The 27,828-nt window shown below is 41.7% G+C and overlaps 2 protein-coding genes across 9 annotated transcripts in view; one reads left to right on the top strand and one right to left on the bottom strand.

The window, feature by feature from the left end:
- REXO5 (RNA exonuclease 5) overlaps nucleotides 1–11,566 on the top strand; it is a 45,638-nt gene extending 34,072 nt beyond the window's left edge. For all 3 annotated transcript variants that reach the window (XM_074381957.1, XM_010340759.2, XM_074381958.1), the window contains 7 exons: nucleotides 388–492; nucleotides 1,020–1,157; nucleotides 5,493–5,585; nucleotides 6,232–6,448; nucleotides 6,651–6,835; nucleotides 7,809–7,927; nucleotides 11,300–11,566. In XM_074381957.1, coding sequence (XP_074238058.1) covers nucleotides 388–492; nucleotides 1,020–1,157; nucleotides 5,493–5,585; nucleotides 6,232–6,448; nucleotides 6,651–6,835; nucleotides 7,809–7,927; nucleotides 11,300–11,381 — 939 coding nt within the window. In that variant the 3' untranslated portion in view covers nucleotides 11,382–11,566. The remainder of the gene's footprint in view (nucleotides 1–387; nucleotides 493–1,019; nucleotides 1,158–5,492; nucleotides 5,586–6,231; nucleotides 6,449–6,650; nucleotides 6,836–7,808; nucleotides 7,928–11,299) is intronic.
- Nucleotides 11,567–18,135: 6,569 nt separating this feature from the next.
- DCUN1D3 (defective in cullin neddylation 1 domain containing 3) overlaps nucleotides 18,136–27,828 on the bottom strand; it is a 46,610-nt gene continuing 36,917 nt past the window's right edge. For all 6 annotated transcript variants that reach the window (XM_039478469.2, XM_039478470.2, XM_074381976.1 and 3 more), the window contains 2 exons: nucleotides 25,266–25,801; nucleotides 18,136–23,557 (listed from right to left, as the gene is read on the bottom strand). In XM_039478469.2, the coding sequence (XP_039334403.1) occupies nucleotides 23,074–23,557; nucleotides 25,266–25,696 (915 nt within the window). In that variant the 5' untranslated portion in view covers nucleotides 25,697–25,801 and the 3' untranslated portion in view covers nucleotides 18,136–23,073. The remainder of the gene's footprint in view (nucleotides 23,558–25,265; nucleotides 25,802–27,828) is intronic.

Raw genomic sequence — 27,828 nt, 5'->3', positions numbered from 1 at the left:
TTTTTTTTTTTTTTTTTTTTTTTTGACCAAATCTATTAAGCCTCTTCTCCTTGCTTTCCCTACTCAACAGGCTTACAGCAGTTTACAATGGTGGGAGTTACACTTATTTATTTAAATACAGGTCATTTGAAAATTTTGTAATAGCCCTTGTCTCTTAGTAATGCCAAAGGTATGGCTCATATGTATTTTACTTTTATTCTTTATATTGATTCTGTGGTTCTCTGGGAAGCTGTGTGCTTTCGCCATTTTCCTCTAGACCTGGAAGTCAGATATTACCTTTCCATATGGGTAAAAGGCAACTACTGTTTATATTATTGTGGCTCATATCCAGGAGCCACAATAGAATATGAGGTTTCTGCCTTATCCAGGCTGTGCTGTTCTCTACAGGTTCTTGAGCAGGCCAGAGTGGAAATCCCCCTGTTTCCCTTCAGCATTGTTCAGTTCTCTTTTAAGGCCTTTTCATCCATCCTCACTGAAGAGATGAACAAAAGGGTAAGTGGATGGGTTCTGCTGAATGATTTATTTAATGACTTACTATAACTTCTCATCATTAAGGAAAGTTATACATGCTTTATTTAATTTGTTTTATCTTTCTCTAGATTTTTACTATCTGCATATTAACATTTAAAAAATTTTTTGTAAAAATGGGATTCAGACTATGCATACTGTTTTGCAACTTTATTTTTTCATTTAACAGTATATCTCATACACCTTTCTCTATCACTATATGTCTTATTTCCCTTGTTTTTAATGGCTACATAGTATTCCACTATATGATATACCTATTAACAGCATTTTTACAAGTATTATTTGTAATAGCAAAAGTGCTATTACACTTTGGCTATTAGACTAAAAATAGCACTTTTGCTATTACAAATACTTCAGTGAATATCCTTGTACATTTGGCAAGTATTGATGTCAAAAAAAAATCTTTGATGAATAATCCCATGCATTGACTCAGGATTTCAGTTCTCTTTCCACATTCATTCTCATACTATATTCTGTTGTTTTTCCTGCAGATGAGGATTAAGTGGACAGAGATATCAACTGTCTATGCTGGGCCATTTAGCAAAAATTGCAATCTCAGGGCTCTGAAGAGGCTGTTTAAGAGCTTTGGCCCAGTCCAGTCAATGACTTTTGTTCTTGAAACCCATCAGGTAACACTAGAAAATTCAGATTTTGATTTTCTACATTAGTGTTAGACATTCAGGTGACTGCTGGGGTCATGCAGATAGCGAATATTCATGAAGTAAGCTGGATTGCTACCAAGTGGAATGTGAGACATATACTAATGAGAGCAGTTGTTGACCCACAAGAATGTATATCCAGTATTGTGAGATCTTTTGGTGTGTGTGTGTGTGTGTGTGTGTGTGTGTGTGTATGTGTGTGAGTGTGTTAAAGAATTGAGTAATCTGGCTGGGCATGGTGGCTTATACTTGCAGTCCCAGCACTTTTTGAGTTTGAGGAGGTAAGATTGCTCAAGCCCAGGAGTTTGAGACCAGCCTGGGCTATATAGTGGGACCACATCTCTACAAAAAATTAAAAAACAAGAATTGAGAAATCTGTCAGTTTTCATATGTTGGCTCCCATTTTCTCAAATATCAGGCCATACAGAAAAATATGTCTGCTAGTAGAATATAACCTGTGGTCCTTATGATTGTAACCTCAGCTTTAAATAATATACCCTTTCAAAAAGAGAAGTAACTTTCATGTCTTAGAAAGTTACTTCTGTTTTTAACAGAGTAGGCTCATGGCTTGGTCAAGATACAGGAGGAAGATTGTGGGAGGGCTTTTGTTGTTGTTGTTGTTAGTTCTCTAATCTCTTAGAGTAAGTTTGTTGTATTAGGTTTATATTTACATAAAAGCCCTTTAAAGAGATTACTTTTTTTTTTTTTTTTTTTTTGAGACGGAGTTTCGCTCTTGTTACCCAGGCTGGAGTGCAATGGCACGATCTCGGCTCACCGCAACCTCCGCCTCCTGGGTTCAGGCAATTCTCCTGCCTCAGCCTCCTGAGTAGCTGGGATTATAGGCACGCGCCACCATGCCCAGCTAATTTTTGTATTTTTAGTAGAGACGGGGTTTCACCATGTTGACCAGATTGGTCTCGATCTCTCGACCTTGTGATCCACCCGCCTCGGCCTCCCAAAGTGCTGGGATTACAGGCTTGAGCCACCGCGCCCAGCCTAAAGAGATTACTTTTAACAAAAATAATACTTGCATATGGTTTTAAAAATTTATATAGTTCAGGTTGGGCACAGTGGCTAACACCTATAATCCCAACACTTTGGGAGCCTGAAGCAGGTGGATCACCTGATGTCAGGAGTTTGAGACCAGCCTAACCAACATGGTGAAAGCCCATCTCTACCGAAAATACAAAAATTAGCCAGGCATGATGGCACATGCCTGTAATTTCAGCTACTCAGGAGGCTGAAGCAGGAGAATTGCTTGAACCCAGGAGGCAGAGGTTGCAGTGAGCTGAGATTGCATCACTACACTCCAGCCTGGGTGACAGAGCGAGACTCTGTCTCAAAAAAAAAAAAAAAATTTTTTTTATATAGTTTAAAAGGACTTCACAAGTTAAGTCTTCATCTTCACAGTCATATAAATACCCTATGATAAATACCATAAATAGACTAAAGTTTATGTATGAACCTAAATAACATCATAAGCACATTATATAGAGACATGGGAGAAATTATGAAAAGAATTAAAAAATGGAAACAGTATAATAGGATGTTTGTAGAATGATATACAATAAAGATAACAATGGGGAATGGTGGAAACCTCCAAAGGGAAGAATTAGGCAGCTAGCTAAAGGGATTAGGGGAAGACTTCACTGCAAACATAGTGTTCCTTTAGAATTTGGATCTAGGCAACTATTAAACTGCTATATTACTATGTCTGAAAGTGAAGTAAAAACACTTCTAAAGTGATGTGAGTGCAAGAGCTAGATATTTTTAATGTGCTGTCTCCAAATTTTTTAATTTTATATATATATATGTGTGTGTGTGTGTGTGTGTATATATATATATATATATATATATATATATATATATATATATATACTTTTTTTTTTTTTTTGAGACAGAGGCCCAGCCCAGGCTGGAATACAGTGGTGTGATCTCGGCTCACCACAGCCTCTGCCTCCCCAGTTCAGACAATTCTCGTGCCTCGGCCTCCCAAGTAGCTGGGACTACAGGTGTGCACCACCATACTGGCTAATTTTTGTGTTTTTAGTAGAGACAAGGTTTCACCATATTGGCCAGGCTGCTCTTGAACTCCTGACCTCAAGTAATTTACCTCCCAACGTGCTGGGATTACAGGCATGAACCACTGTACCCAGCTTCCAAATCTTTTACTAATAGCTTTTCTATGGCTAAAAATACAAATACAAAGATTATGTTTTTGTATTTGAGAAGATAGATTGGGGGATAAATGTATAGCAAGGGACATAACCTCTTTCTAAGTCTTTCTCTTGGCCCTTTTTTTGGGGGGTGTGGGGGAGTAAAATATGTATAACAGAAAATGTGCCTTTTTTTTTTCTTTTTAATATATAGAGATGGGGTTTCTTCATGTTGGTCAGGCTAGTCTCGAACTCCCAACCTCAGGTGATCCTCCCACCTCAGCATCCCAAAGTGCTGGGATTACAGGCTTGGGCCACCAGGCCAGGCCTAAAAAGTACCTTTTTAACCATTTTTAAGTGGCATTGAGTACATTGATATTGTGCAGCTATCACCCCTATCTATCTCCAGAACCTTTTCATCATTCCAAACTGAAATTTCCTATTAAGCAATAATTTCCTATTACCTTTTCTCCCAGCCCCTGATAATCATTGTTTTTCTTTTTGTCTTTATGAATTTGACTATTTTGTGTAATCTCATATAAACGTAATATTTGTCCCTTTGTTTCTGATTTATTTCATTTAGCATGTCTTCAAGGTTCATTCATGTTATAGCATGTGTCAGAATTTCATTTTCAAGGCAAAGTAATATTCCATTTCATGTATATACCACATTTTGGTTATCCATTCATTCACTGATGGACATTTTTGTTGTTTCTACCTTTTCTTTCTTTCTTTCTTTCTTTTTTTTTTTTTTTGTTGAGATAGGGTCTTGCTCACCCAGCTGGAGTTCAGTGGCATGATCACAGCTCACTACAGCCTCAACCTCCTGGGTTCAAGCAATACTCCCACCTCAGCCTTCTGAGTAGCTGGGACTACAGGTGTGTACTACCATGCCCGGCTAATTTTTTGTAAGACAGGGTCTCTCTATGTTACCCAGGCTGATCTCAAACTCCTGGACTCAAGAGATCCGCCCGCCTCAGCCTCCCAAGTTCTGGGATTACAGGTGCAAGGCACTGTGAACAACCCGAGGTTGTTGCTACCTTTTGACTTTCACGAATAATGCTGTTATGAACATCTGGGCATATACCCAGAAGTGGAATTGATGGATCAAATAATAATTCTGTGTTTAATTTTTTGAGGAACCGTTACACTATTTTCCACAGTGGCGATACCATTTTATATTCCTATCATCAAAGAACAAAAGTTCCAAATTACCTACCTCTTCACTGACACTTGTTTTCTATTTTATTTTATAATATCCATCCTAATGGATGTGAAGTGGTGTATCATTTGGGTTTGATTTGCATTTCCCTAATGATTAGTGATGTTGCGTATCATAGGCAATGTGTATTCACCTGTTTGCTCTTTTTTTCTTATTTTTTTCAGTTCCAGCTACTCTGCAATGTTTGCCCATTTTTAAATCAGGTTTTTTGGTTTTTTATTGTTGAATTGTGGGAGTTCTCTGTATATTCTGGATATTAATCTTTAATTAGATATGTGATTGCAACTATTTCTACATTCTATGGATTACGTTTTGACACTACTGTTAGTGTTCTTTGATATACAAAAGGTTTAATTTTTATGAAGTCCAATTTGTCTATTTTTAATTTTGTTGCCTGCCTTTGATGTCATATTCAAGAAACCATTGCCAAATCCAATGTCATGAAACTTTTCTGTGGGAAGGCGTTTACTGGTGCTATAGCTCAGATAATCACAAAGATTTAGTTACTCTGAGTTACCAAACAGAAAAGCAGACCATTTGAAGGCTACATTGTAGCCTATCCTGTGGAAGAACTTATCCCTCCCAAGCTTATAGGAGAGCTATGTGTCTAAAACTAAGCTAACAGACAAATGGGAATCTCTGCTTGTGAGTTGCAGTGATGACTTTAGTGATGCATAATAAATATTATGAAAAGCTTGTTGGATAATTCCATTTTAAATGACAAAGGTTAGTTATGTCTGAAAGCTAGTTCCTGAACTTTGATGATTCCATTTAAATTTGACAGTTTATAATCAATACCTGTGTAGCCTAGCACAGCAAAGGCATCCATTCTGGTGGCTCTGGCCACAGTAGTTTGAATCCTTTCCCCAGCCCCTTTAGCAGTTTGAGCTGGAAAACAATGGTAAGGAAATCTTCATCTTTCTGCAGCCTCATCTCTGTATACAGTATGAAGTCCTAGAAGGTGCCCAGCTGGCCATAGAGTCCGTGGATGGCATTCTGTTAGATGGTACCCGCATCAAGGTAGGGTGACAAGAGAAAGCCAAAAGCAGCCCCCTTTGCTCAGGTCTGGCCTACCACAGCCTGTATTCGTAGTGTCTGAGGACATATAGGAAACACCCTCAAGAGGCCCAGGCACAAGACTTTTATTATGAAAAGTCTTCAGCCAAGTCTGACATTCTCCTACTGGCAGTGACTGAAAACATAACAGCTTTGATTTTTGTCGAAAATCATCATGGGCTAGATTGGAGTCTTTCTTGTATTCTGTATTACTACTTAAGCCCCAAATGGTTTATTCTGGGTGGTTCTTTGTGGTTGCCCTTTCCTTCATCTTTCAGGGAGATCATATGATGGTATTGGGAAGTTTCTTATGCACATAAACAGAATTTCATTAAGGGTTGGAGGCAGGAAACTGAAGAGAATAGATTTACATGGAAATATATATATGTATTTATCAATTAAGTCTAATATAATTCAGTGAGACAGTTATCTTTAGTTTCCTTTTACAGAAAAGGAAGGAAACTGAAAAATTTTAGGAAACTGAAAAATGAAGTTATTAGTAATGGCTAAATCTGCAATTACTTTTGCATCAACCTTATACTTGCTAGTATCCAACAGGCCTGAAAATTAAATTGATCTTCTACAACTAATACCAACTTTCCATGGTTAGGTGCAAAGGCCTGTGACAGAGCTCACACTTGATTGTGACACCCTCGTGCACGAGCTGCAAGGAGATTCTGAAAATCAAGGCACTCTATATCTTTCTGGAGTGAGTGAAACCTTCAAAGAACAGCTGTTGCAGGAGCCCCGCCTCTTTCTTGGCTTGGAAGCTGTGATCTTGCCTAAAGATCTTAAAAATGGAAAGCAGAAAAAATACTGCTTCCTGAGTAAGTCTATGCTACTGAATGTAGCTTTGGGGAAGGAAACTGGGGTTGGTGATAACATGAGGTCAGAGAAGGGAAGTTCACCTTATGGGCTGGGCCAAGGCAACAGTTTTCTGTCCTTCTCCCATGGCCCTGGCCAGGCAGCTTGGATGGTGATCAGCTTTCTTGGCCCTTAATAACGTAAGGTGGGCATTCTTGCTTTCAGAATTCAAAAGTTTTGGCAGTGCCCAGAGGGCCCTCAACATTCTCACAGGCAAGGACTGGAAGCTGAAAGGCAGGCATGCCCTAACCCCCAGGCACCTCCATGCCTGGCTCAGAGGCTTACCACCTGAATCAAGTCCCCCAGGACTTCGTGTTGTACCTCCCCCCTTGGAACAGGAGGCCTTGCAGGTGAGTGAGTGAAGGTGTCTTGGAGAAGGTGTCAGGAGAGTTCTACTCAGTGATACTTAATCCTTTAATCTTTTTCTTTTTTCTGTCCTGGCCTCGGTCTTATTTCACTTTGCAGCTTCCTCTAGTCCTGGCCTCATCTCCTTTTCTCCCAGATTGCTCATACTTTTGCCCCCTCCATACCTGCTAAACTTAGGTTTTTAGTCTTCCAGGTCTCCAAGGGACTTTGAGGGACCAAGGCAGGAGGTTACAGAGCTGGATAATTGTTCAGTGATCTAGTCTAGGGTTTCCAAAGTGTGGTGCACACACAAGATAAATTGTGGTTGTCATAGATGGTCTTTTTTTTGTTTCCACTTTGTTGGTTATGGACTTGTCTTTTTATTATATCTAAAACATCTGAATAGACTTGTTTTGCTAATACCTGTTAAAGTATATAACAACTACATTGAGCCTATGATTTTGTGGATGGTATTAGTTAGACAAGGCTAAGGAAGAAATTAACTCACTTCATGGAAAAATGTTAGAGGGATATATAAGCAGAAGAGTAGAGGTAGAAGGTGAATGGTTGAAGCTTGGGAAACCCTGTCTTAGTCTAATCTCTCATACTTAGCAGATAAAAAGTAGGGGCTAGAGTTGGTAAGTCACTTGCACAGGGTCACAAAGAGACTTAATGGCAGAAGCAAGACCAGAGCCCTCATCAGCAATGTGGCTCCCCTAGTTTGGGGCTCTAGAAGACCCATCTGGAGGAAAGAACAGTAGCCGTCCTCCCCTGATGAAGTCCTAAACCAACTTGGAGGCCTGGGGATGCTGGGTCAGCAGAGAACCTGCAGTGTGGGCTCCAGCATTAGACAAGGGATTTTTCTGGAACCTTTACTGGAATCCCGTAGCCTTAGAGCCAGAGGAAGAGTGTTACAGCTCTTCCAAAGGTAACCAGAGAGTGTTCTGGCTGAGTGTTGACACATGGCTTTGATCCCAGACTCTGAAAGTGGACCATCCGAAGATAGCAGCCTGGCGCTGGGGCCGGAAGATTGTAAAGCTCTACAACACATTGTGCCCGGGCACCCTCTGCCTCATCCTACTGCCAGGAACCAAGAGGTAAGTACTAGAAAGGGTATCCCTTCAGGACTATGTCCCCTGGGTTTCAGCTGTTCTTAGAGAAAAAGCCTTTTGCTGATATTTAGGCACATAATGAGGTCTTACATGAATCATCTCTTTAATTCTCACAGTTCTAAGAGACAGGCATTGTATTCCCATTTCACATTTATATGCTGTTGCATAACTACATTTATTGGTCCCTCAAGGAGATAGCTTATCCCCAGTTAAAACCAGGGGTCTTAATGTCCTTCTTACTCCTCTCTGGAGTAAGAAGTAGCTGCTAACTCCACTTGAGTAAAAAAAAGTAAAGCCTCAGAACAAGGCTTAAGGCTTAGGTGTAACCTCCCCACATATGAGGATTGTGTTCCTGCCTTCTGTATCATTTACCCCACTGACACCCCTGCTTTAAGAAATAACAGGGCCCGTTTGGCTGATTCTAAGCCTGAGGAATACTGGAGCAGGACTCTGAGTCTAGTTCCAGCTTAATCACCTATCTCCTCTCACAAGTGGCCAAGCTACTTCCCCACTATAGGTCTCAATTTCCTTTCAGTAACATGAGGGATTTGGAATAAATCAGTAATTTTCAAACCCTTTTAACTGTAAACCCTTTCTTTAAAGAAAAATTGATGTTAAATCTTAAAGCATAAAGATGGGCAGTTTTGGAATGAGTGAGTGGGCAGCTAAATGAATGAATGTATATTGGAGGAGGAAGGGAAAAAAGACAGTGGCTTATTTGAACACTTTGTAAACCTTTGATGTGCTAATTTTAAAAAGTCTCTTAAGATTCTGACATCTGGCTGGGCACAGTGGCTCATGCCTATAATCCCAGCACTTTGGGAGGCAAAAGTGGGTGGATCATTTGAGCTCAGGAGTTCAAGACCAGACTGGGCAACATGACAAGACCCTGTCTCTACCAAAAATACAAAAAAGCCAGGCGGAGTGGCTCACACCTGTAATCCCAGCACTTTGGGAGGCTGAGGCAGGTGGATCACCTCAAGTCAGCAGTTTGAGACCAGCTTGACCAATATGGTGAAACCCCATCTCTACTAAAAATACAAAAATTAGCCGGGTATGGTGGTACATGCCTGTAGTCCCAGCTACTTAGGAGGCTGAAGCAGAAGAATCACTTGAACCTGGGAGGCGGAGGTTGCAGTAAGCCGAGATCATGCCACTGCACTCCAGCCCGGGCGACAGAGTGAGACTCCATCTCAAACAAACAAACAAACAAACAAAAGACCCAGCCAGGTTTGGTGGTGTGTTCCTGTGGTCCTAGCTACTCGGGAGGCTAAGGCACGAGAATCACTTGAACCCGGGAGGCAGAGGTTGCAATGAGCTAAGATTGCACCACGGTACTTCAGCCTGGGCTATAGAGTGGGACTCTTGTTTCAAAAAAAAAAAAAAAAAAAAAAATCTGACATTCTAAGAGTTGACAGGGCATGAATACCTCTGGCCTTGAAGCTGGATCAGAAATTCATATCTTGTCATAAAGTTCTTTTAACATGTATCTGAGGGCCATTAGGGGAATGGTCTACCTGCTGGGCAGCTTGAAAGAACTGCTTTCTCTGAAAAGCAGAAACAAGTATTAGGTGTTTAGATTGGGGGGAAGAAAACATCTTAGACCAACAGATTTTAAACAGCCTTGTGGGTAAGCTAACAGGAACAGGGTAAAAAGTGACCACAAGTTGCCAGTAAAAGCTTTTTGGTTAAGAGGTGGACTCTGGGGAACAGACAGACTTGTCCTTAGATAGCTCCTCAGGGGCAGTGTTTGGTAGTAGGTGGGCTGGGTGTTCATGTTCCAACGCAGAATACTTAGACTGCAGTCTGCCACTGTGTAAACTAAGTGAAGAGTAGCCCAAATCATTGTTCTTCCTAGATATTCCACAAAGGGTGAAGCCAGAGGAGGAAGTGCTAGGGTTAGAGAGCAAAAACATTTAAGTTGTGACTGAGACAAAGATCCTAAGAGAAGTTTGAGAAGTCAGGAGAATTAAGCCTCTGGAAGCAGCAAATCCTGAGGTGAAGAAACGTGAACTAGTCCTGTCTTTTAAAAGTCACATTCTGATTTCTGTAGACATACTGATCAAACTCACAGCAGTAGTATGCATTTCCCCAAGCTGTGGAAGCTTGCTGTGTGACAGACTTCTCTGGGCCTTGTTTCTGCAGCTGTGTCTATGATGGCAGCAGATACTCTTGGGAAACCTTGGGGGAAAAATGAATAGCTAAAACAATAGAAGGTTTCCTTAGGCTGGGGTCTTGACTCGGCTCTTAATCCTTACATTTTTGGTAGTGCTTAAATTAACATTTAAAACAACAGTAATTTATCAAACCCAGGTACTGTGCTAAATTCTTTCATATGCATTTTTGGTTGAGGTTGTTAGAATCTTTATTTAACAAAGTAGAGAAAAAGTCTAAGATTAAGCAGTTTTCTAGGGTCACAGAGCTAGCAAGTGCATAGTCAGGACTTGAACCCTGATGGTGTGTCTGACTCCAGAGCAACTCTCCTGCCCTTGAAGCTCTAGTTCTCCATACACAAAAGTCTAGTGTTTGCAAGTTTAAGTTCAGATGTCAGGTGGAGACAGATTCTGTGTTTGTCTTTGCTTATTTCTGCCTGCTTTGCCTCAGAGAGCTCCTCAACTCTAACCCAATTCCATGATTATTTATTACAAAGTGGCAGGGAACTAACATGTATTGAATGGCTCCTAAATTCCAAGCACCATGTCAGATTTTCTACAACAAGCATTATTAAATAAGTTAATGTTTTGTAACATTTGTCAGTAAGTTCATGTTTTGTAACATTTTTCAAACAGCCACTGGCACCTAGTAGGTGCTACAAAAGTATGAAATGAACCAAGATTAAGACTCTTAACAGCAATTTATAAGGGCTCTAATGACAGATTGCTATTATTGATATCCTGTTCTGTTACTTTACAGTTGTATGACTTGAGCAAGCCATATAATGTCTATGAGCTTGTTTACTTTTTAAATGAGGATAACACTTGTACCTACATCAGTGAGCTGTTTTGAGGATAAATGAGACAAGTGCTTAGAACAATTCTTGGCATGTAGTAAGTGCTCAGTGTATGTTTGCTATTGTTGGTCCTCTTCACTAAATCCCTGTGAGATAGCAATTTAAATATATTTATAGTTGTATAGATATGCCTCATATCTCTTAATAGATAGAGGTAGGATTTGAATCTAGGCCTCTGGGACTCATCAGTGCTTTTTCCATTAAACCACCTTCAGCAGGCAGCTTTCCAGAAACCTTCCTGCCTCATGGCACACATACACATACTTGAAAAAAACATCTCTAGGCATTTATAACCATTCATTAAACCTTATGGATAAAAACCTACTTTTGTTTCTCATTTATTGCAGCACTCATGGTTCACTCTCTGGCCTAGGACTGATGGGAATAAAAGAGGAAGAAGAAAGCACCGCCCTAGGCCTGTGTTCATGAGTTTGCCTGCCATGTTTCCATGTGCCATTTCTTACCCCTTGCAGACAATGGTAAAGAATGTGGTCAGGCTGTAGCCTCTCCAACCAGCAGACAGCTTTTGTGGAAACATGGTGTAGCAGCTAAAAGAGTTAATTTGTTTATATGGCATGTATCAGTTTTCAATAAATGCCTAATGTTCAAGCATAGTGTCCACAGATTGTTTATGTCATTGAGTTTCTATGCAGAGGCACAGTAGCAGGTGCTCATTCCATGTAGCCACCCCTATTATGTGGTATATACTGATGAGGAAACCAGGAGGAATGATTTCTCTATGTAGAAAACCAGTCAGTTATGCAATTTGTCAAAGTTGTGATGTCTATGAAGCAAATTTCTTTAAGATAAACTGTTTTCTTATTGATAGCTCTTATAAAATTGAAGGACAATGATAGACTGAAATGAAAATTCTGGCAAGTCCATCAGGCAGTGGAGCGGAAGATTGTTTTAGTTTAGTTTTATTTTGTTTGTTTGTTTTTTGAGACAGAGTCTTCCTCTGTCTCAAGGCTGGAGTGTAGTGGCGTGATCTCGAGTCACTGCAACCTCTTCCTTCCCGTTCAAGCGATTCCCCTGCCTCAGCCTCCCGAGTAGCTTGGGTTATAGGTGCGCACCTTGATGCCTGGCTAACTTTTTGTATTCTAGCAGAGATGAGATTTCACCATGTTGGCTAGGATGGTCTCGATCTCTTGACTTCGTGATCCACCTGCCTCGGCCTCTCAAAGCACTGGGATGGGATTATAGGCGTGAACCACCACACCCAGCCTTTTTTGTTTTGTCTCCCTCTTTTACCAAGTTGGAGTGCAGTGGTGCCATCTTGGTTCACTGCAACCTCTGCCTCCTGGGTTTAAGAGATTGTCCTGCCTCAGCCTCCCGAGTAGCTGGGACTACAGGTGCATGCTACCATGCCTAGTTAATTTTTGTATCTTTAATAGAGACGGTTTCACCATATTGGCCAGGATGGTCTCAATCTCCTGACCTCGTCATTGGCCCATCTTGGCCTCCCAAAGTGCTGGGATTAAGGGCATGAGCCACCATTCCTGGCTGATTCTTTTAGTTTTAACTAGCCCTGGAAACCCCTTCCATTCCACTTTTAGGAATCCTCCCCTTCAGAATGTGGCTGCAGTGCCACCCTTTACCAGAAGGTGCCTCCATCACACCATCTCTCTCCCTGGTAACCGGAAACTTGAAATTCAGTAAAAGCCAGTGCTCTGCGTTTTAATCAACTGTCAAACTGATAACAATCTGTGCTGGAAAGGACATGGGACATAGGCACCCAATTCCAAAACCGGTAGAGATATTAACTGCCCTCCAGAAAAGATGAATCTGGCATACAGTATGTACCATACCCAAAAATCTTGTAGATTGCTCTGTATACTGAGACCTTGCAATTCTACTTCTACAGCATTATCCTAGGGTACTAGGATAGTTACATAAAAACATGTAATGAAGGAGATAGCATAGGGTTATTGTAGTGGAGTTCTAGGTAGCCGGTTCTAAATGTGTGTGTGTGTGTGTGTGTGTGTGTGTGTGTGAGAGAGAGAGAGAGAGAGAGAGAGAGAGAGTAAATAAAATCTTGAGTGAAAGAGATCTTCAAGAAGAGGCAGTAGACCTCTAGATCTAGAATGCTTGACTTTGAATCCCAGCTTTTTAAATTATTAGTTGTGTGAACTTAAATAAATTACTTAACATTTCTGTGCTTGGGATAATGTTATGTATCCCAGATTACAGATTAATGAGATTATATATTCACAGAACTGTATATGATTTGTTGTATGAAGCCTGGAGGGATACAGAATAGCATGTAGTTTGAGTCCACTTTTGTAGAAGAAAATGTACATAGCTATACATAGGCTTCTATCAAAACCTACAAGGCTATATGCCAAAATGTTAACAGCATTTATCTGTGGCTAGTGGCACTGACAAATTAGGTTTTAACAAATGCTTTTGTGTGTAGATTCGATTTTTCTTAACATTCAACATACGTTGCTTTTATAATTAGAAAATAATTCTTACCAGCTGCTGTCAGGAGAAGAAGAAAAAGATAATTCTACTTAAAATTGGGCAGTTGGAGCAGTATTTAATCCTGTAAATGTAGCTTGATAACATCTGATCCTATATTAAAGTTTAAATGTAGCTTCTATAAAATCTGGCCCTGTATGGAACCAGAGCTGAAGAGCTTGACTGGGGATCAAACACTGCAACTTGATTCAAGTCCCTTCATTAGGAGGAAAGTTCTCCAGGTGAACTGCCAACTTCCCGCTGCAAGGCCCTGAGAACAACTTGAAACTGACAGTGTTGTTGAGTTCCTTCCTGCCCAGCTGAATGCCAAAGCTGTGGGAGCTTACCTGCTGTTTACTTCTTGAGGCCCAAGTTCTAAGAGACAAATTAAGTGCCTGCTGTGGATATGAACAGGCCTGGGTCAGAGCTTCACCTCCCACACACACCTAAGTATTTTTGGACAAGTCATTTAACCTCATGTGAGGCTATTACCACAGCTGTATAAAATGAGGAAATAACTACTTTTGATTATTGATAAGTCAAAGATCCAGTTTGTGGCAAATGACACAGTAATGCACTATGTGTGAATTATATTCCCTCTCTGGGCCTCAGTTTTCTCACCTTTAAAATGGGGGAAATTCGTACTTTATAAGGTTACGGGTATTAAACTAGGCAAAGTCAAGATTAAGTCCTGAATAAATAACATCCTTTTTTAACTAAGCATCATCTCCCTGTACCAAGAACACTCCTCTTGCTCCCAAGAACAGCCAAGACCATTTTTTTTTCTTAGGAGAAAGGGTAGGGCTAGAGGTCTCTCCCTAGGATCCAACTCCAGAACTCTGCAGAGATGGGCCTGCATCCCAAGGCCTCTGAGACCTCAGTCTGCACACACTGTTCTTTCGCCTGATGCTCCACCTTTTGGAAGCCAAAGCTGCCAGCTTGGCCTCTTGCAAAACACACATTCCATTCATAAGTGCGTTTGTGCATTTTTCCTCCCACACCCTTCTAGGCAGCCAGCACAGAGCTGCCAAGGCAGCTGCTGGAGAAGCAGCTTCTTATGGGAGAAAAGCAACTCCAAGGGCTTTTACACAATTCATGTTTAGGCTTTGAACACATTACTCCCATTTTCTGGTCTCCTTGCCCATAGTGGGATTGTTCATTTCTTTTTGTCTCCCTTTTTGTAAATAACCTCTTCCCTATTATAAAGGAAACCTATTAATGAAAATTAGAAAAATACAGAAAAATTTAAATCACAACTGTTCCCACCATCCAGAGTCAATGACTGCCAATATTTTATGACAATTCTATTTTTCCATGATAGAAACTCTATTATTCAAAAGCAGTTTTAATAGCTGTATAATATTCTAGCATTGATGCATGCCGTAATTTCTAAAACAGTCCCTTTTGACATTGAAGTTGTTCCCAAATGATGCTGCCAATGATATCCTTGCACATACATCCTTGGCAGCTTTCTTTTAGGAAAAGTTTGTAAGTGAAATTGGCTTAAAGAGTATGAATACATGCTTTTAATTTCAAAAAGGCTTTTACTGTTTACTAGCATAGATTTCAAATTTTTGCCAATTTAAGTTTTTCATTGTATATTTAATGTCTTGTTTATTTGAAAATGCATTAGATTGACAACCTGCTTTTTTCCCCAGAAGGTTTTTGGTCAATTATTTTTCCTGGTTTGTGCATATCCTTTGCCATTTTTCTGTGGGGAAGCCGGGTACTTTTCAATACTGAAGTTTTAAGAGCATCTTATGGATTCACTATGGCGTCCATTTATAAACTATTACAAATTTTAGTTTGCTTTTTTTAAATTTTTTTATTTTTTATGGAGTCTCACTGTCGCCCAGGCTGGAGTGCAGTGGCGCAACCTCCACACCCCGGGCTCAAGCAATTCTCCTGCCTCAGCCTCCCAAGTAGCTGGGATTACAGGCACCTGCCACCACACCTGGCTAACTTTTGTATTCCTTTTTTTTTTTTTTTTTTTTTTTTTTGAGACAGAGTTTCGCTCTTGTTACCCAGGCTGGAGTGCAATGGCACGATCTCGGCTCACCGCAACCTCCGCCTCCTGGGTTCAGGCAATTCTCCTGCCTCAGCCTCCTGAGTAGCTGGGATTACAGGCACACGCCACCATGCCCAGCTAATTTTTTGTATTTTTAGTAGAGACGGGGTTTCACCATGTTGACCAGGATGGTCTCGATCTCTTGACCTCGTGATCCACCCGCCTCAGCCTCCCAAAGTGCTGGGATTACAGGCTTGAGCCACCGCGCCCGGCTTAACTTTTGTATTCTTATTAGAGACAGGGTTTCACCATGTTGGCCAGGCTGGTCTCGAATTCCTGACCTCAGGTGATCCGCCCGACTCAGCCTCCCAAAGTGCTGGGATTACAGGCGTGAGCCACCGTGCCTGGCAGTTTGCTTTTTAAGGTACATCATTTTATGTTTAGTCTTTTGTGATTTCTTCTATTTGCTTTTATGCTTAGAAAGTCCTGACTGCTTCTGTCTGCTTCTGTCCAAAAAAAAAAAGTCCTGACTGATCTCCGGATACAATGACAAGTTTATGTATTTCTAATGATTTAATTTCTATACTTCATAGCCTTATTTTTCTTGGAACTTATTTTGGCATATAATAACTTTCTCCCAAATATTTAGGTAAGTTTACCCAATTATCTTTACTTACCCAATAAAGGAGGATGCTCCTTTATCATATAAGTCCATGTGTATACTAGGGCCAGCATACATGTTTTCTTCTGTCTTGTTCATGTAGTGGTTCCACACTATTGTGTAGCTCTATAATATACTAACAGTTTTAGCAGTACCACCCCAGATAAGCACAGGGCCCATGGAGAGTTTTTGCATGGATTACAAAACACTGTAGAGTTAAGATGCTTTGCTGCTGACTGCACTGGTGCTGCTACATTCCACCAGGACTTTTTCAGCACCCGAGTCAAGAGACGGGATAAGGGCCAGAACACTGAACAGAATGTTAAACTCAGGTAGGAGCCTTATGGTTTTAAGATAGGGCATCCTCAGAAGTCAACATAAAGGAAGGGAAATGGAGAGGTTAGGCAAGCTCCCTAATCTTATCGGGCAGACTAACCCTTTTTGACCTACGTCAAAACTCAGCTAGAAGGATGACTTCCAGAGCCAACTCAGCCATGTGCTTCAGCAACTGGATTTGAAAGGAGGGAAGAAGCCAGTACTGCAGCTCTTCCATACTCCTCAGACCCTCAGCACTACTTTCAGTGCACCTTTCTTGCTACAAAGCATTCCACATGCAGTTAAGTTCTTCTGGTAACTAAGTGAAGTTGTTTGCCCATCATCTAATTGAAAATTGGATTTCAGCTGTATATAATCTATACAGCCTATGACAGCACTTTGAATAGCCCAGGCTCTATACAAGCCCCAAAATCAGTAACCTTTGACTTTATTCTCCAAACCTGTTTGTAAGGCTCTGGTGGGCTCCATAACTCAGAAATGCCAAAGCACGGAAGAAACAAGCCCAAGAGCCAACTGGGGAATGTTTACGAGGTATACTTTTTTTTCCCTCTTTTTCTTCTGATTAATTGCATTCGTCTGTTTTCATAGGAGGTATACTTTTTAAGTGAGGAAAACGTCACCCCTTAGATTTCCTTCCAGCCCCTACCTGGTCTATCCTAAGTAATGAGGGAGGAAAAGAAAGAATTCCAGTTCACTGAAGAAACCTCAGAAACCTCTCCCTAATTAGAGAATATAGACATGAATTCCAGAGCCTTTGCAACTGAAAAGAAAAAGAACATCTACTCCCACCACCATACTTATTTTTACAAGGTACCAACATGAGGCTGGGAATCTTTGGGGAGGCCATCAGGGCCTCCATGAAAGAAATGTGTAAGATGGCTACTCAAGAGCTTTCCTGAATTTAAACAATAACTACACAGAAAATACAATGGAAGGAAGCTAAGGGTCGTAAGTGGTCTAATCATGCATCTAGAGTGTTAAAAGGCAGATGGGAATTCCCAGGGATCGTGTTAGTCTGAGCTTCTTCCCCCATCCCCAATTTGGCACAGAGGAGCTGTGACTTAACGAAAGATTATGTATGGCCATGCCAACCCCCCTCTCCTATTTTCTGGTTTCCCTGCATCACTCACCTAACATTCCTTTGGAGAACCTTAAAATTTTGAGTTTGTAATGTTTGAGCACTTATGTGTCTTAGGGACTTTATCAACGCTTTTAAACGTTCTGATGGAAGCAAGAGCTTTTTTTTTTTTTTAATTTTACAGATAAGTAAAAGGAAACTTAGAGGTTCACTAACTTGCCAAAGGTCAGATAGCAGTGGCCCTCGACAGTTAAAGCTAGACACAGCTTGTTTTCTTTGCCTTACTCACTGCGATCCTGTTAAATCTAGGGGTCATGCATTTAATATAGTACTCAACTTCACTTTTTATTCCTCATGAGAATTCACATCAGTTGCTAAGGTAAGACTATTTAGGTAGTGGCCCTGTGAAGACTTACTTTCTCATTGCCTCTAAGCACTGAGACCCCTAAAAGCTACCCTATTAAGTTTGGTATGTGGGAGGTCAACACTCATGTTTGGAGTCTGAGGATCCTGTACTTATCTGGATTATTTTTCAAAGAATAAAAATTGTTACTGAATATCATGTTGGCAGAAGCTCCCAGTGGGTAAATTTTGCCCCAGAATAAAGTCACTTTTTTTTTTTTTTTAGAAATATCAATAATCAAGTAAACAAATTTATTAAATCCAACAGCAGGTAACCTTCCAAATAAAAAACATTAAAGGAAAAAATGTAGACATCAAAGACAAAAATGTGTGTAACAAGTCAATAAAAATACTCAAGGGGCCATTTGGAGAGTGCAACAGTGCAGCGAATACAAACAAAAGTATTAACTTTTGTCAAGTTTGTACAACCTCAACAAATAGACACACTGGTCACAAACCAAGAGGGATTCACAAAGGTGGAGGGTCACATGAGCAGTGGACTCATCACCTCAGCGGCTTAAGGCAGGGTATATCTGTGGGACCAATTCATCTAAGCCCCATTTGCCTATTGCTTTACATTCCCCCTTTAAAACCTAGAGTCAAAAAAAAACACAACAAAAACTGGAGTCATATTCATTAGTGCAACAAGTAAGAGCAATTAATCACAGACAGGGCTGGGGAGCAGGGTCAGAGGGAAGACACTTCTCCCAGCACAAATGTTTGCGTGTCAGTGGGGATGAAAAATCGCAGCAGCTGCTGAATGGCTTCCTTTGGCAATATCCAAGATTTGTGTTGAAAGGAGCAAGGAAGTTAGATGGGTGGTGGAAGTAGGTATCTATGAGATAGGCTGGGTTTCCAAGAAGAATAGGGACGACATGATGCCCAGCACCTGAATCAGAAGCAGAACCCAATGGTTATGCAAAGCTATTTAAACTATTTTGCTTCTGGAACCAGTGCTCAGGAATCTACTTTGTCTTTTGAAAAGGGGGAAAACCCCTGCTGATCCTCACCAACATGCAGTTCCAGTCCAGTTTAAACTGGATATGTAATTACAGCTTACCATGAGAATAAACTGAAGGGGGGTGGATGGGAACCTCCTTTATATGATCAGAAAACACACTGTGGAATAAAGAGGAGGATCAATGTCGCATTTCCTCAGTGAGTCCCAGTTAACACAATTCAACAGCCTTAACAGTCCTTTCAGCTGTTTAAACAAGATACTGCTGGAGTCCTCCAAAGAAGACCTGTCATTTACCAAGATGTTCAAGTCCCCCAAGGAAGACCTTTGTCAGTTACCAAGATGCTCAAGTCATAGCAAACCAAACATGAGAGAAAGGAAAAATAGCAAAGCAGTCAAGTAAAAAGCAACAAAAACCTAGCAGCAGCTTCTTTCCATGCCCTACTTTATAATTGCATAATTGAATCTAACTTTTGGGCTTTGCTACACTGAAGACCTCATTTGGAATCTGGCAAACCAAACACTCCTAAATAGTGTAAAAGTAATTGTGGTTTCTGCCTTACTTTTGCACCAACCTAAAAGATCTGTTTTGGTTTGCAAACTTGTAGACAACTTCTTATCCCAGTAACTTCCCACCACTGTTTAATACAATTTGGCAGGATATATAGTATATGAGGCCATCAAGTGTACTATGGGGTCCCACACCCTACAGCCTCCAGCATTCGGGACTAAATTTTGGCACCAGCCCCTGGAGATCAATACTGCTTCAAAGACTAATACTCTGTGGCTTAATCCTTTCTTCCTTTCCAAAAAGACTAGTTTGTGCCTTCCTTAGAAAGTTTAATATTGAAAACACTGTCTTGTGCATTTTCAATTGTTATTTTCCTGGGCCCGGAGGTTTGGTTAAAATTTAGATCTTTGCCCAGCTCTAGATTCGTCTTCCCTTATCAGAAGGGCAGACATGGGTTCCTGGACCCAACTCCCACAGGTGGGCAGCACTTCACCTGCTGAGACAACCAGCTGAAACACAGCAAAGGCCCTTATAGGAGATGGGATTGGAATGATACATTCGGATTTGGCAAGGATCAGGGAAAGCGCATGCAATGAAGCAGCACGTCATCTCATACCAGCTTTCTAATAAATTGCTAAAGAAACATCACAGAAGTTCACAGACAAAGCCATTTGTCAAAACCAAGTTCTTTCTTATTTCCCAACAGTTTGTTGTCACCCTCAGATGTTGCCAATTTCTAAAGTGGCATCCACATCCTGCCCCTCTCCACATCACCCTAATGTTATTTTGCTAAGTAAGGAGTGTACTAGCTTACCTGAGGGGCACGCATTCGGTCTCTTACACAGACTTACTGCTCACTCATTAAGTGGCAAACCTATTTCTAGGTTGAAAGGAACAAGGCTTTTCATTTCCCAGAAGTATAACTTCAAACCCTACACACACCTCACCTTGGATCCCTCTGCAGAAAAAAACTGCATTTCTTGTCATGAAAGCATTGGCCCAGAGCTGCTGCAGAGGCTTGAAATCTTTGCCAAGTAAAAAGTACTCAAACTTAGAAGGAACTTCTAAGTCCCTCCCTGACTGCTCCCTTTTCTGGCTTCTCATTTGCAAATGGATTAATATAACCAAAAAATAACTAAATGGCTTTCGTGGTGGGGGGTAAGGAAGCTAAATAGTTAATTTAAAAAAACAACAAAATCCACCCACTCTAGTATACCTAATGCACGGAATGTCTTCTTACAGGATGGGGAAGGAACCTAGTTTCTCCAGAGTATTCAGGGCCCTGGGCTGCCTCCCTCTTCTGCATGCCTCTCTCCGATACACACTGATCTGGGATGGAAAGGGCCTTACCTGGCCAAGAGCAGCCTGCCTTTTCCCTCAGTCAACCACTACCCAATCCAGAACCAGAAAAAATGAGTTGCAAACTGGCTCAATAAAAAAGTGGCCATTCTAAAACCTCAGTCTGGGTACCCCAGCTACAGCGGATCCTACAGAACCTGCTGGGACCCCTGGAGACTTATTCAGGATTCTTAGTTAGCTAGAACAGAAGCCAGGCATATGGCCCGACCCCCTTCAGCTTTCTGGCAATACTGTACCGTGGATGATCTCAAAGTTTCCCATTTGCCTCTCTGAAAGAGGAACTGTCAGGTTTAGGCTTTAAAAAATTCCAAGAATGTTCCCTACTGTCAATACCAATTTTAGAAAAATACTGCCAAAACTCTTTAATAATCCTTAAGATGGGAGCCCAGAGCTGTAAGGCTACTCACAATGGAACTCAAAACATGCAATTCCTGCCCAGGCTGAGAAACATTCCTGGGAGGTAGAGGGGTATTCTTTAGGGGAGAAACCTCCAAATGTTTAATAGACAAAGTCTCATTACCTCAAGAGTATAAAATATTTTTATAAGTTTTTATTTAAAAGATTCCCTTTTTAATCTGTTCCAAAGTGTTGGAAGCTGAACTATACAAGTTCCTGCCACTCATCCTTCTAGTACAGTTTTCTGAGGACATACTTTTTAAATGGAAAAATAACAGGAGGACCCTCTAACTGAAACTGAGTAGGACCAAGGTCAGCTCCTCAGGCCCCTGTGGCAGTCTGGCCAAAGCTGGCCTTATGGAGCAGGCGCGTGGAGAAGTCCGGGGAACCAGGCCTTCCCTCTTGTGAGGAAAGGGCTAAGCAAACTCCTCTTTAGTGAAAATGGTCCAAATTCAGATCCAAAAGCCTCCATTATGGCATTCCCTGGCACTCTTATACTTTATACATTGAAGGCAGCTCCCTCTTTTATGGCCAGTTTAAACAGGCAAAGAAACAAAGGAATATAGATACATATATGTGTATATATATATATTTTATATAGGTAAAATATATACATATTTTATATATGTATATATACATATTTGGGGGTAGGGAAAGGAGAGAAGGGTCATGTAAACCTAAACAGTCATCACATTACCCCAAATGAGCCTGACTTTAACAAAAAGATAATAAATAACTCCTGGGGATTAAGTGACAACATGGGTGCAGCAAGAAGGGAAAGGGCACAAATTTTACTATTAAATACACTTTGATATTTGTTTGGCAGAGTTCAGGCCAACCCCAGGCTTCTGCCCTTGCCAGACAAGTAAGCTGATGATACTCAAAGAAAAAAACTAAACTTCAAAAAAACAAAAAACAAAAACAAAACAAAAAAAACAAACAAAAAAAAAAAACCTTAAATTCAAGCAGAGCTCCAGACCACAGTTTTCCTTCAAGTCAGTTGGCCGGCAGGCAGTTTCCCGACCAGGAACAGAAACTTTGGCTCCAAGGCAAATGAAACAAACAAACAAAAAAAAGTATTTCCACTTACAACATGAAAATACAGAAACTTCATCAAAGAAAGAAAACTATCAAAGAAGTCTACTTCCAGCAAAACTGAGGTAGCACTGCTTTCTCTGCATTCAATGCTTAAGTGGTTCTCAGTACAATGTGTTCTTAAAAAATGCTCACTTGACTGACAGGTGCAGCATGTTGATGGATAAACTCAACATGAAATGCAATAGGTCAAAGAAGGAATGACCAAGAAGTGAGGGAAATACAGGTTCTGGATAAATTAGCTTAAAGGGGGGTTGTCACCAGACTACAAATGCTCTTGGCTGGCCATGGCTCTCCAAGAGCTCTAAATTGCCTGGTAATTAATGCAATGTGGCTAACAGTTAACACTGCTATTCAAATCTGTGTAAATCTTTAAAAATAATTATTACAACCTAAATTCAACCATGTAAACAGCACTACACACAGTACAGACCTGCCCTGAAAAACAATATGCAAAACTGAGATCTGGCACTGTATCATTTTGTAATGTTAATTCAACCTAACAGTCCCATCCCCCCTCCCTGTTCTAACCCCTCCCCCACACAAAAATAATCTAATTTGTGCAAGAAATGGCAGGCTTATTCTATCTGAAGGCTTCAAAAAAAGATACACAACATGTAGCCAGGTTCAAATATTTTGGGAGATCTCCCCCCAAAAAGGAAATAACCAAAATAACCAAAAAATGAAGAAAGTGCCTAAAACATGATACAGCATTTTAGAGCCCTTTCAGATACAAGGCAGAGAAAGGTGTAAAGTAGAAAATATCCGGATCTTCAGTAATTTCCAAAAAGGTCCAATTCATTGGTTGGCTGCAGGGCAGCGGGCAGATCCTTGCTGCTGCTCCTGGGGCAGAGCCACTAAGTCTGCTCCTCGGGACACAAGCCCTCGGGCCCTGAGCTGAGTGCACCTCTCCCTTCCCCTTCTCTTTTCCTTCGCTCCATTTCCCACTCCACAAAGGTGTCAAAGAGACTTGGCCAGGCCTCATCTTCACTGTAGTTGCTGAGGTCAGGGCCAATCACCTGAGTGAAGTTAAGGAACATGTTCCAAGTGTCCCTGGAGATACCTTTGATCCCCGAGGGGTTCTCTGTTAGGAAGTTTAGCCACTGGTCCAATACTGGAGGATTGTTCTGGGTAAAGACTAGTTTCCACAGGGCAATGGCTATTTCCCGATGCAGTGACCGCTGCCCTTCTTCAGAGTCCAGGCCAAATTGAAATGTAAACCGGTAGAGATCCTTGAATTTATCCTCTTGTTTGGCTTCTGTTAAGAGACTAGGGAACCGTGCACAGATTCCGTCAATGCTGTCTGCACTTATTGCTTTGCAGCCATCAAAAAACTCCTTCCTGCAACAGAAAGAAGAAAGTACAATTAATAATTACAAACGATACCATTGACTGAGAAGTAATATAGCATAGTAATTAAGAGTGGGGCTTTCTGCCAGATGCTCTGGATTTGAACTCCAACTCCTCCCACTAATTAGTCTTATTTCCTTATCTGTCAAATGGTAAAAATACCACCTTCATAGGGTTTTGGTGAGGACTAAACAAATTAATCCTCTGCTGCTAACAGTGCCTGGCACATGGTGGGCAGCTGATAATGGTTCATTTCTTCATTCATTCATCTTCCCAAAGCTAAAATCAAGTCTCCTGCTCCCTCCCCTGTTTCCCTCTCTGCAATAGCGATTAAGCTGTGGATTCTTTCTGCTTCCAGAGGAGGAGGCTTCCTGCTTCCCTTCTGATTCTCTATGGGTTGTTTGTTTGGGGTATATTTTTAGTGATTGCCAAGGGAGACTTCTGGAGCCAAGGATTCTGAACCTGGGTAATTCTACCACCAGGGGTCAAAATTCTAATGTTAAAAAACAAAAATGATGTATGTATTTTTAACATCTATACGACCCTTTCAGCACGGTCTCACATTGCTCATCTTCTCAGGGACTGCAGTCCTGCTGCAGAGCTGAGGCCTCTGAGGTCTGGAGGGTAACCTGTCTGGGGTGGGGGGCATGCAAACCAGAAATTGTACGGCTGGGTCTCAAAGCCGGTTCTTATTCATAACCCCATGCTCTACAAACCACATTCTATAGGGACACATGGCTGAGGGTGGGCAATATGCTAAGAACTAGAAAGGGCAAGTGGCTTCATGGAGGGAGAGAGGCATATCCCAAAGGCACTTACTGTATTGGCACTTGCAGTGCCTGCCACATGCTGGGCATACAATAAATATGGAGTGAGTGAACTGACACATAAAGGAATAAAAGAAAAGAAAGGTCCAAGACAGCAGTAGGGCTGAGTGGCAACTCGGCGACCTGGCTCACCCTGGCTTATTCTTCATTGAAGGCAAAGATGAGCGGTGCTCAGTTACTCAGAGGTAGGCCTGAAATTTGACCTATGAATTAGGCAAAGGCATTGTTCTGAGAAAAAAAAAATGTGGTCCACATTAGAACCAGACAAGAATCTTTTTTTTTTTTTTTTTTTTGAGTAGGAGTTTCACTCTTGTTACCCAGGCTGGGGTGCCATGGCGCGATCTCGGCTCACCGCAACCTCCGCCTCCTGGGTTCAGGCAATTCTCCTGCCTCAGCCTCCTGAGTAGCTGGGACTACAGGCACGCACCACCATGCCCAGCTAATTTTTGTATTTTTAGTAGAGACGGGGTTTCACCATGTTGACCAGTATGGTCTCGATCTCTTGACCTCGTGATCCACCCGCCTCGGCCTCCCAAAGTGCTGGGATTACAGGCTTGAGCCACCACGCCCGGCCCAGACAAGAATCTTTATCAGAATGCAAATGCTTGGGCCTTCCCCACTGAGATTCCTATTCAGCAGGTCTGCAGAGCCAGACAGATACATTTTAAACCCCTAGAGTCCAGAGGGGCTTCTCTGGGTCATAACCACAACTTGGCTCAAAACATTTAAGCTTTAGAGAACCTAGTCAGAAAAATAAACTCACCCAAAACCCTATGAAGCCAACCCAGTCCTATCCTAGCTGGGCACCACTGCCCGACAGTGTTCTCTTTCCTCCTTTGCTCACCTGGTGACATAAAGTACTTGTGACTAACCTGGTGAATTTGCACATGGTTGCAGCCTGGAACTTCCAAGCTAAGAGCAGCACTCGAAATTCTGTGGGGTCGACACATAGGTCATTGCAAAAGCGCTCCATCCCTTCCTCCAAAATTGCATCTTCCCGCTCATCCTTGTAGCGCCTGAACAGTTCTTCCAACCTCTGCAAGGAAGACTCCTCGGCATTGGACTTGGACTCCCTCCCAGCATCTCCCGAGGACGTTGGCAGCTGGCAGGCCTCAGTGGCAGCCTCGGCCTTCTTGGTCCCATTGACGAGGATATCTCCACCTGGCTTGCCACAGGGTGGTACCTGCTCCTCACGGTGGCCTGCACCCCGCCTGCTGTGTGACTTGTTGCTGGGGTCACGGTCTCCATTCTTGCTGCCCAGAGTCGATGAGGGATTCTTGCACTTGGTGACACACTGGCCCATGGTGCTGGTGGCCCAGCCTCTAGAGTGGCCCCCTTTGGATCGGATGCCCTCGCTGCCACTGGCCCATGTACCTCAACATGCCATCAGCCAAAGGAGCTAGCCAACCTGGAAGGAAATTAGAAAGCCATCACTTCTGGGCAGGGGAAATGGGGTATGGACCCTACCTTCTAGGGACTGCGCACTGGTTCACCAGTCTATTTCCATGAGCCAACAACGAACCATAGGAGAGACCCCAAGTTTATCATCTGCTTCATAGGCCAGCTCCGTAACTTCACCTTGGCGACGCAGTGGCTGGGGCACATATGGAGAACCAATGAGGGAAATTCCTAAAAGTCTTAAGGTAAAATCGGTTTCAAAGAGGCTGATTCATATGTAGAATGCATCAAAGACTACAGTTTGACAGAAATATTCCAGAGGAAATCTGTCTTGCCAACTTGCCATCATGTAAGAAAAGTTATTTGGACTTGAGTTAAGCCAGAGGCACAAAGAAAGGGTTCATCTTCTAGTTCCTAATGCCAACATTCTCAGATTTTCTTTTTAAGTAGGATGAGTAGGGAGGAGGGGTGGCCATATTCAGAACAACAGTCTCATATTGGTCTAACGATGAGGTTGTCAAGACTACAAGCAAGGGCCTAAGCCAAGCAGCAAAGTGAAATTTGCCTCTGATCTGTCCAGATTCCTTTCTGGGCCTATCTGGCAAAGTAGATGAAATGCTCTTTCTCTGCCCTACTCCATCCACCTATAGAAACCATCCACCAAGCCTGTACTCCAAACCAAGTTTCCCAACCAAGGAGCTTCTTTTTCTCCCCCACGTCCTCAGCAAGGCTGTACTTAGAATGGAAGCCAAGTTCACAAAAAATGTGATTGTCCTGTAGGGCCTATGGGCTGAGTTGTCCAAAGAAGCATGTCTCCACTTTAAAAGAAGGACTGGGGCTGGGTGCAGTGGCTCATGCCTGTAATCCCAGCATTTTGGGAGGCCAAGGCAGGTGAGTAGATAGCTTGAGTTCACGAGTTCGTGACCAGCCTGAGAGACATAGCAAGAGCCCATCTCTATGAAAAATAGAAAAAAATTAGCCAGGTGTGGTGATGCATGCCTGAAGTCCCAGCTACAACGGAGGCTAAGGTGGAAGGATCAACTGAGCCCAGGTCACAGCTGCAGTGAGCTGGGATAGCGCCACTCCACTGCAGCCTGGGTGACAGAGTAAGACCCTGTGTAAAAAAAAAATTGAAAAAATTACTGGTATAAAAACAGGCACACAGACCAATAGAGCAGAATGGAGAGCCCAAAAATAAGGCCGCACATCTACAACCATCTGATCTTCAACAAAGCTGACAAAAACAAGCAATGGGGAGAAAGACTCCCTATTCAATAACTGGTGCTGGGATAACCAGATAGCCATATGCAGAAGACTGAGGCTGGACCCCTTCCTCACACCATATACAAAAACCAACTCAAGATGGATTGAAGACTTAAATGTAAAACCCCAAACTATAAAAACCTTAGGAGATAACCTAGGCAATACCATCCTTGACACAGAACCAGGCAAAGATTTCATAACAAAGATACCAAAAGCAATGGCAACAAAAGCAAAAATTGACAAGTGAAATCTATAACAATTAAGAGCTTCTGCACAGCAAAAGAAACCATCAAGAGAGTAAATAGACATCCTACAGATTGGGAGAAGAAATCTGCAAACTATGCATCTGACAAAAGTCTAATATCCATTATCTATAAGGAACTTAAATTTACAAGAGAAAAACAACCCCATTAAAAAGTGGGCAAAGTACATGAATAGACACTTCTCAAAAAAAGACATACATGTGACCAACAAGCAAAGCAAAAGAAGCTCAATATCACTGATCATTAGAGAAATGCAAATCAAAACCACAATGAAATGTAATCTCACACCAGTCAGAATGGCTATTATTAAAAGTAAAAAAAAAAGTAACAGGTGCTGGTAAGGTTGTAGAGGAAAGGGAACACTTATACACTGCTGGTGGGAGTGTAAATTACTTTGACCACTATGGAAAGGAGTATGATGATTCCTCAAAGAGCTAAAAGCAGAATTATCATTCAACATAGCAATCTCATTATTAGGTATATATACTCAGACAAAAGCCATTCTGCCATA

Source organism: Saimiri boliviensis, chromosome 12 (genome assembly GCF_048565385.1).
Source record: "Saimiri boliviensis isolate mSaiBol1 chromosome 12, mSaiBol1.pri, whole genome shotgun sequence".
NCBI lineage: Eukaryota > Metazoa > Chordata > Mammalia > Primates > Cebidae > Saimiri > Saimiri boliviensis.
The sequence above is the reverse complement of the archived record's forward strand: the minus strand, read 5'-3'. Positions and strand labels throughout refer to the sequence as shown.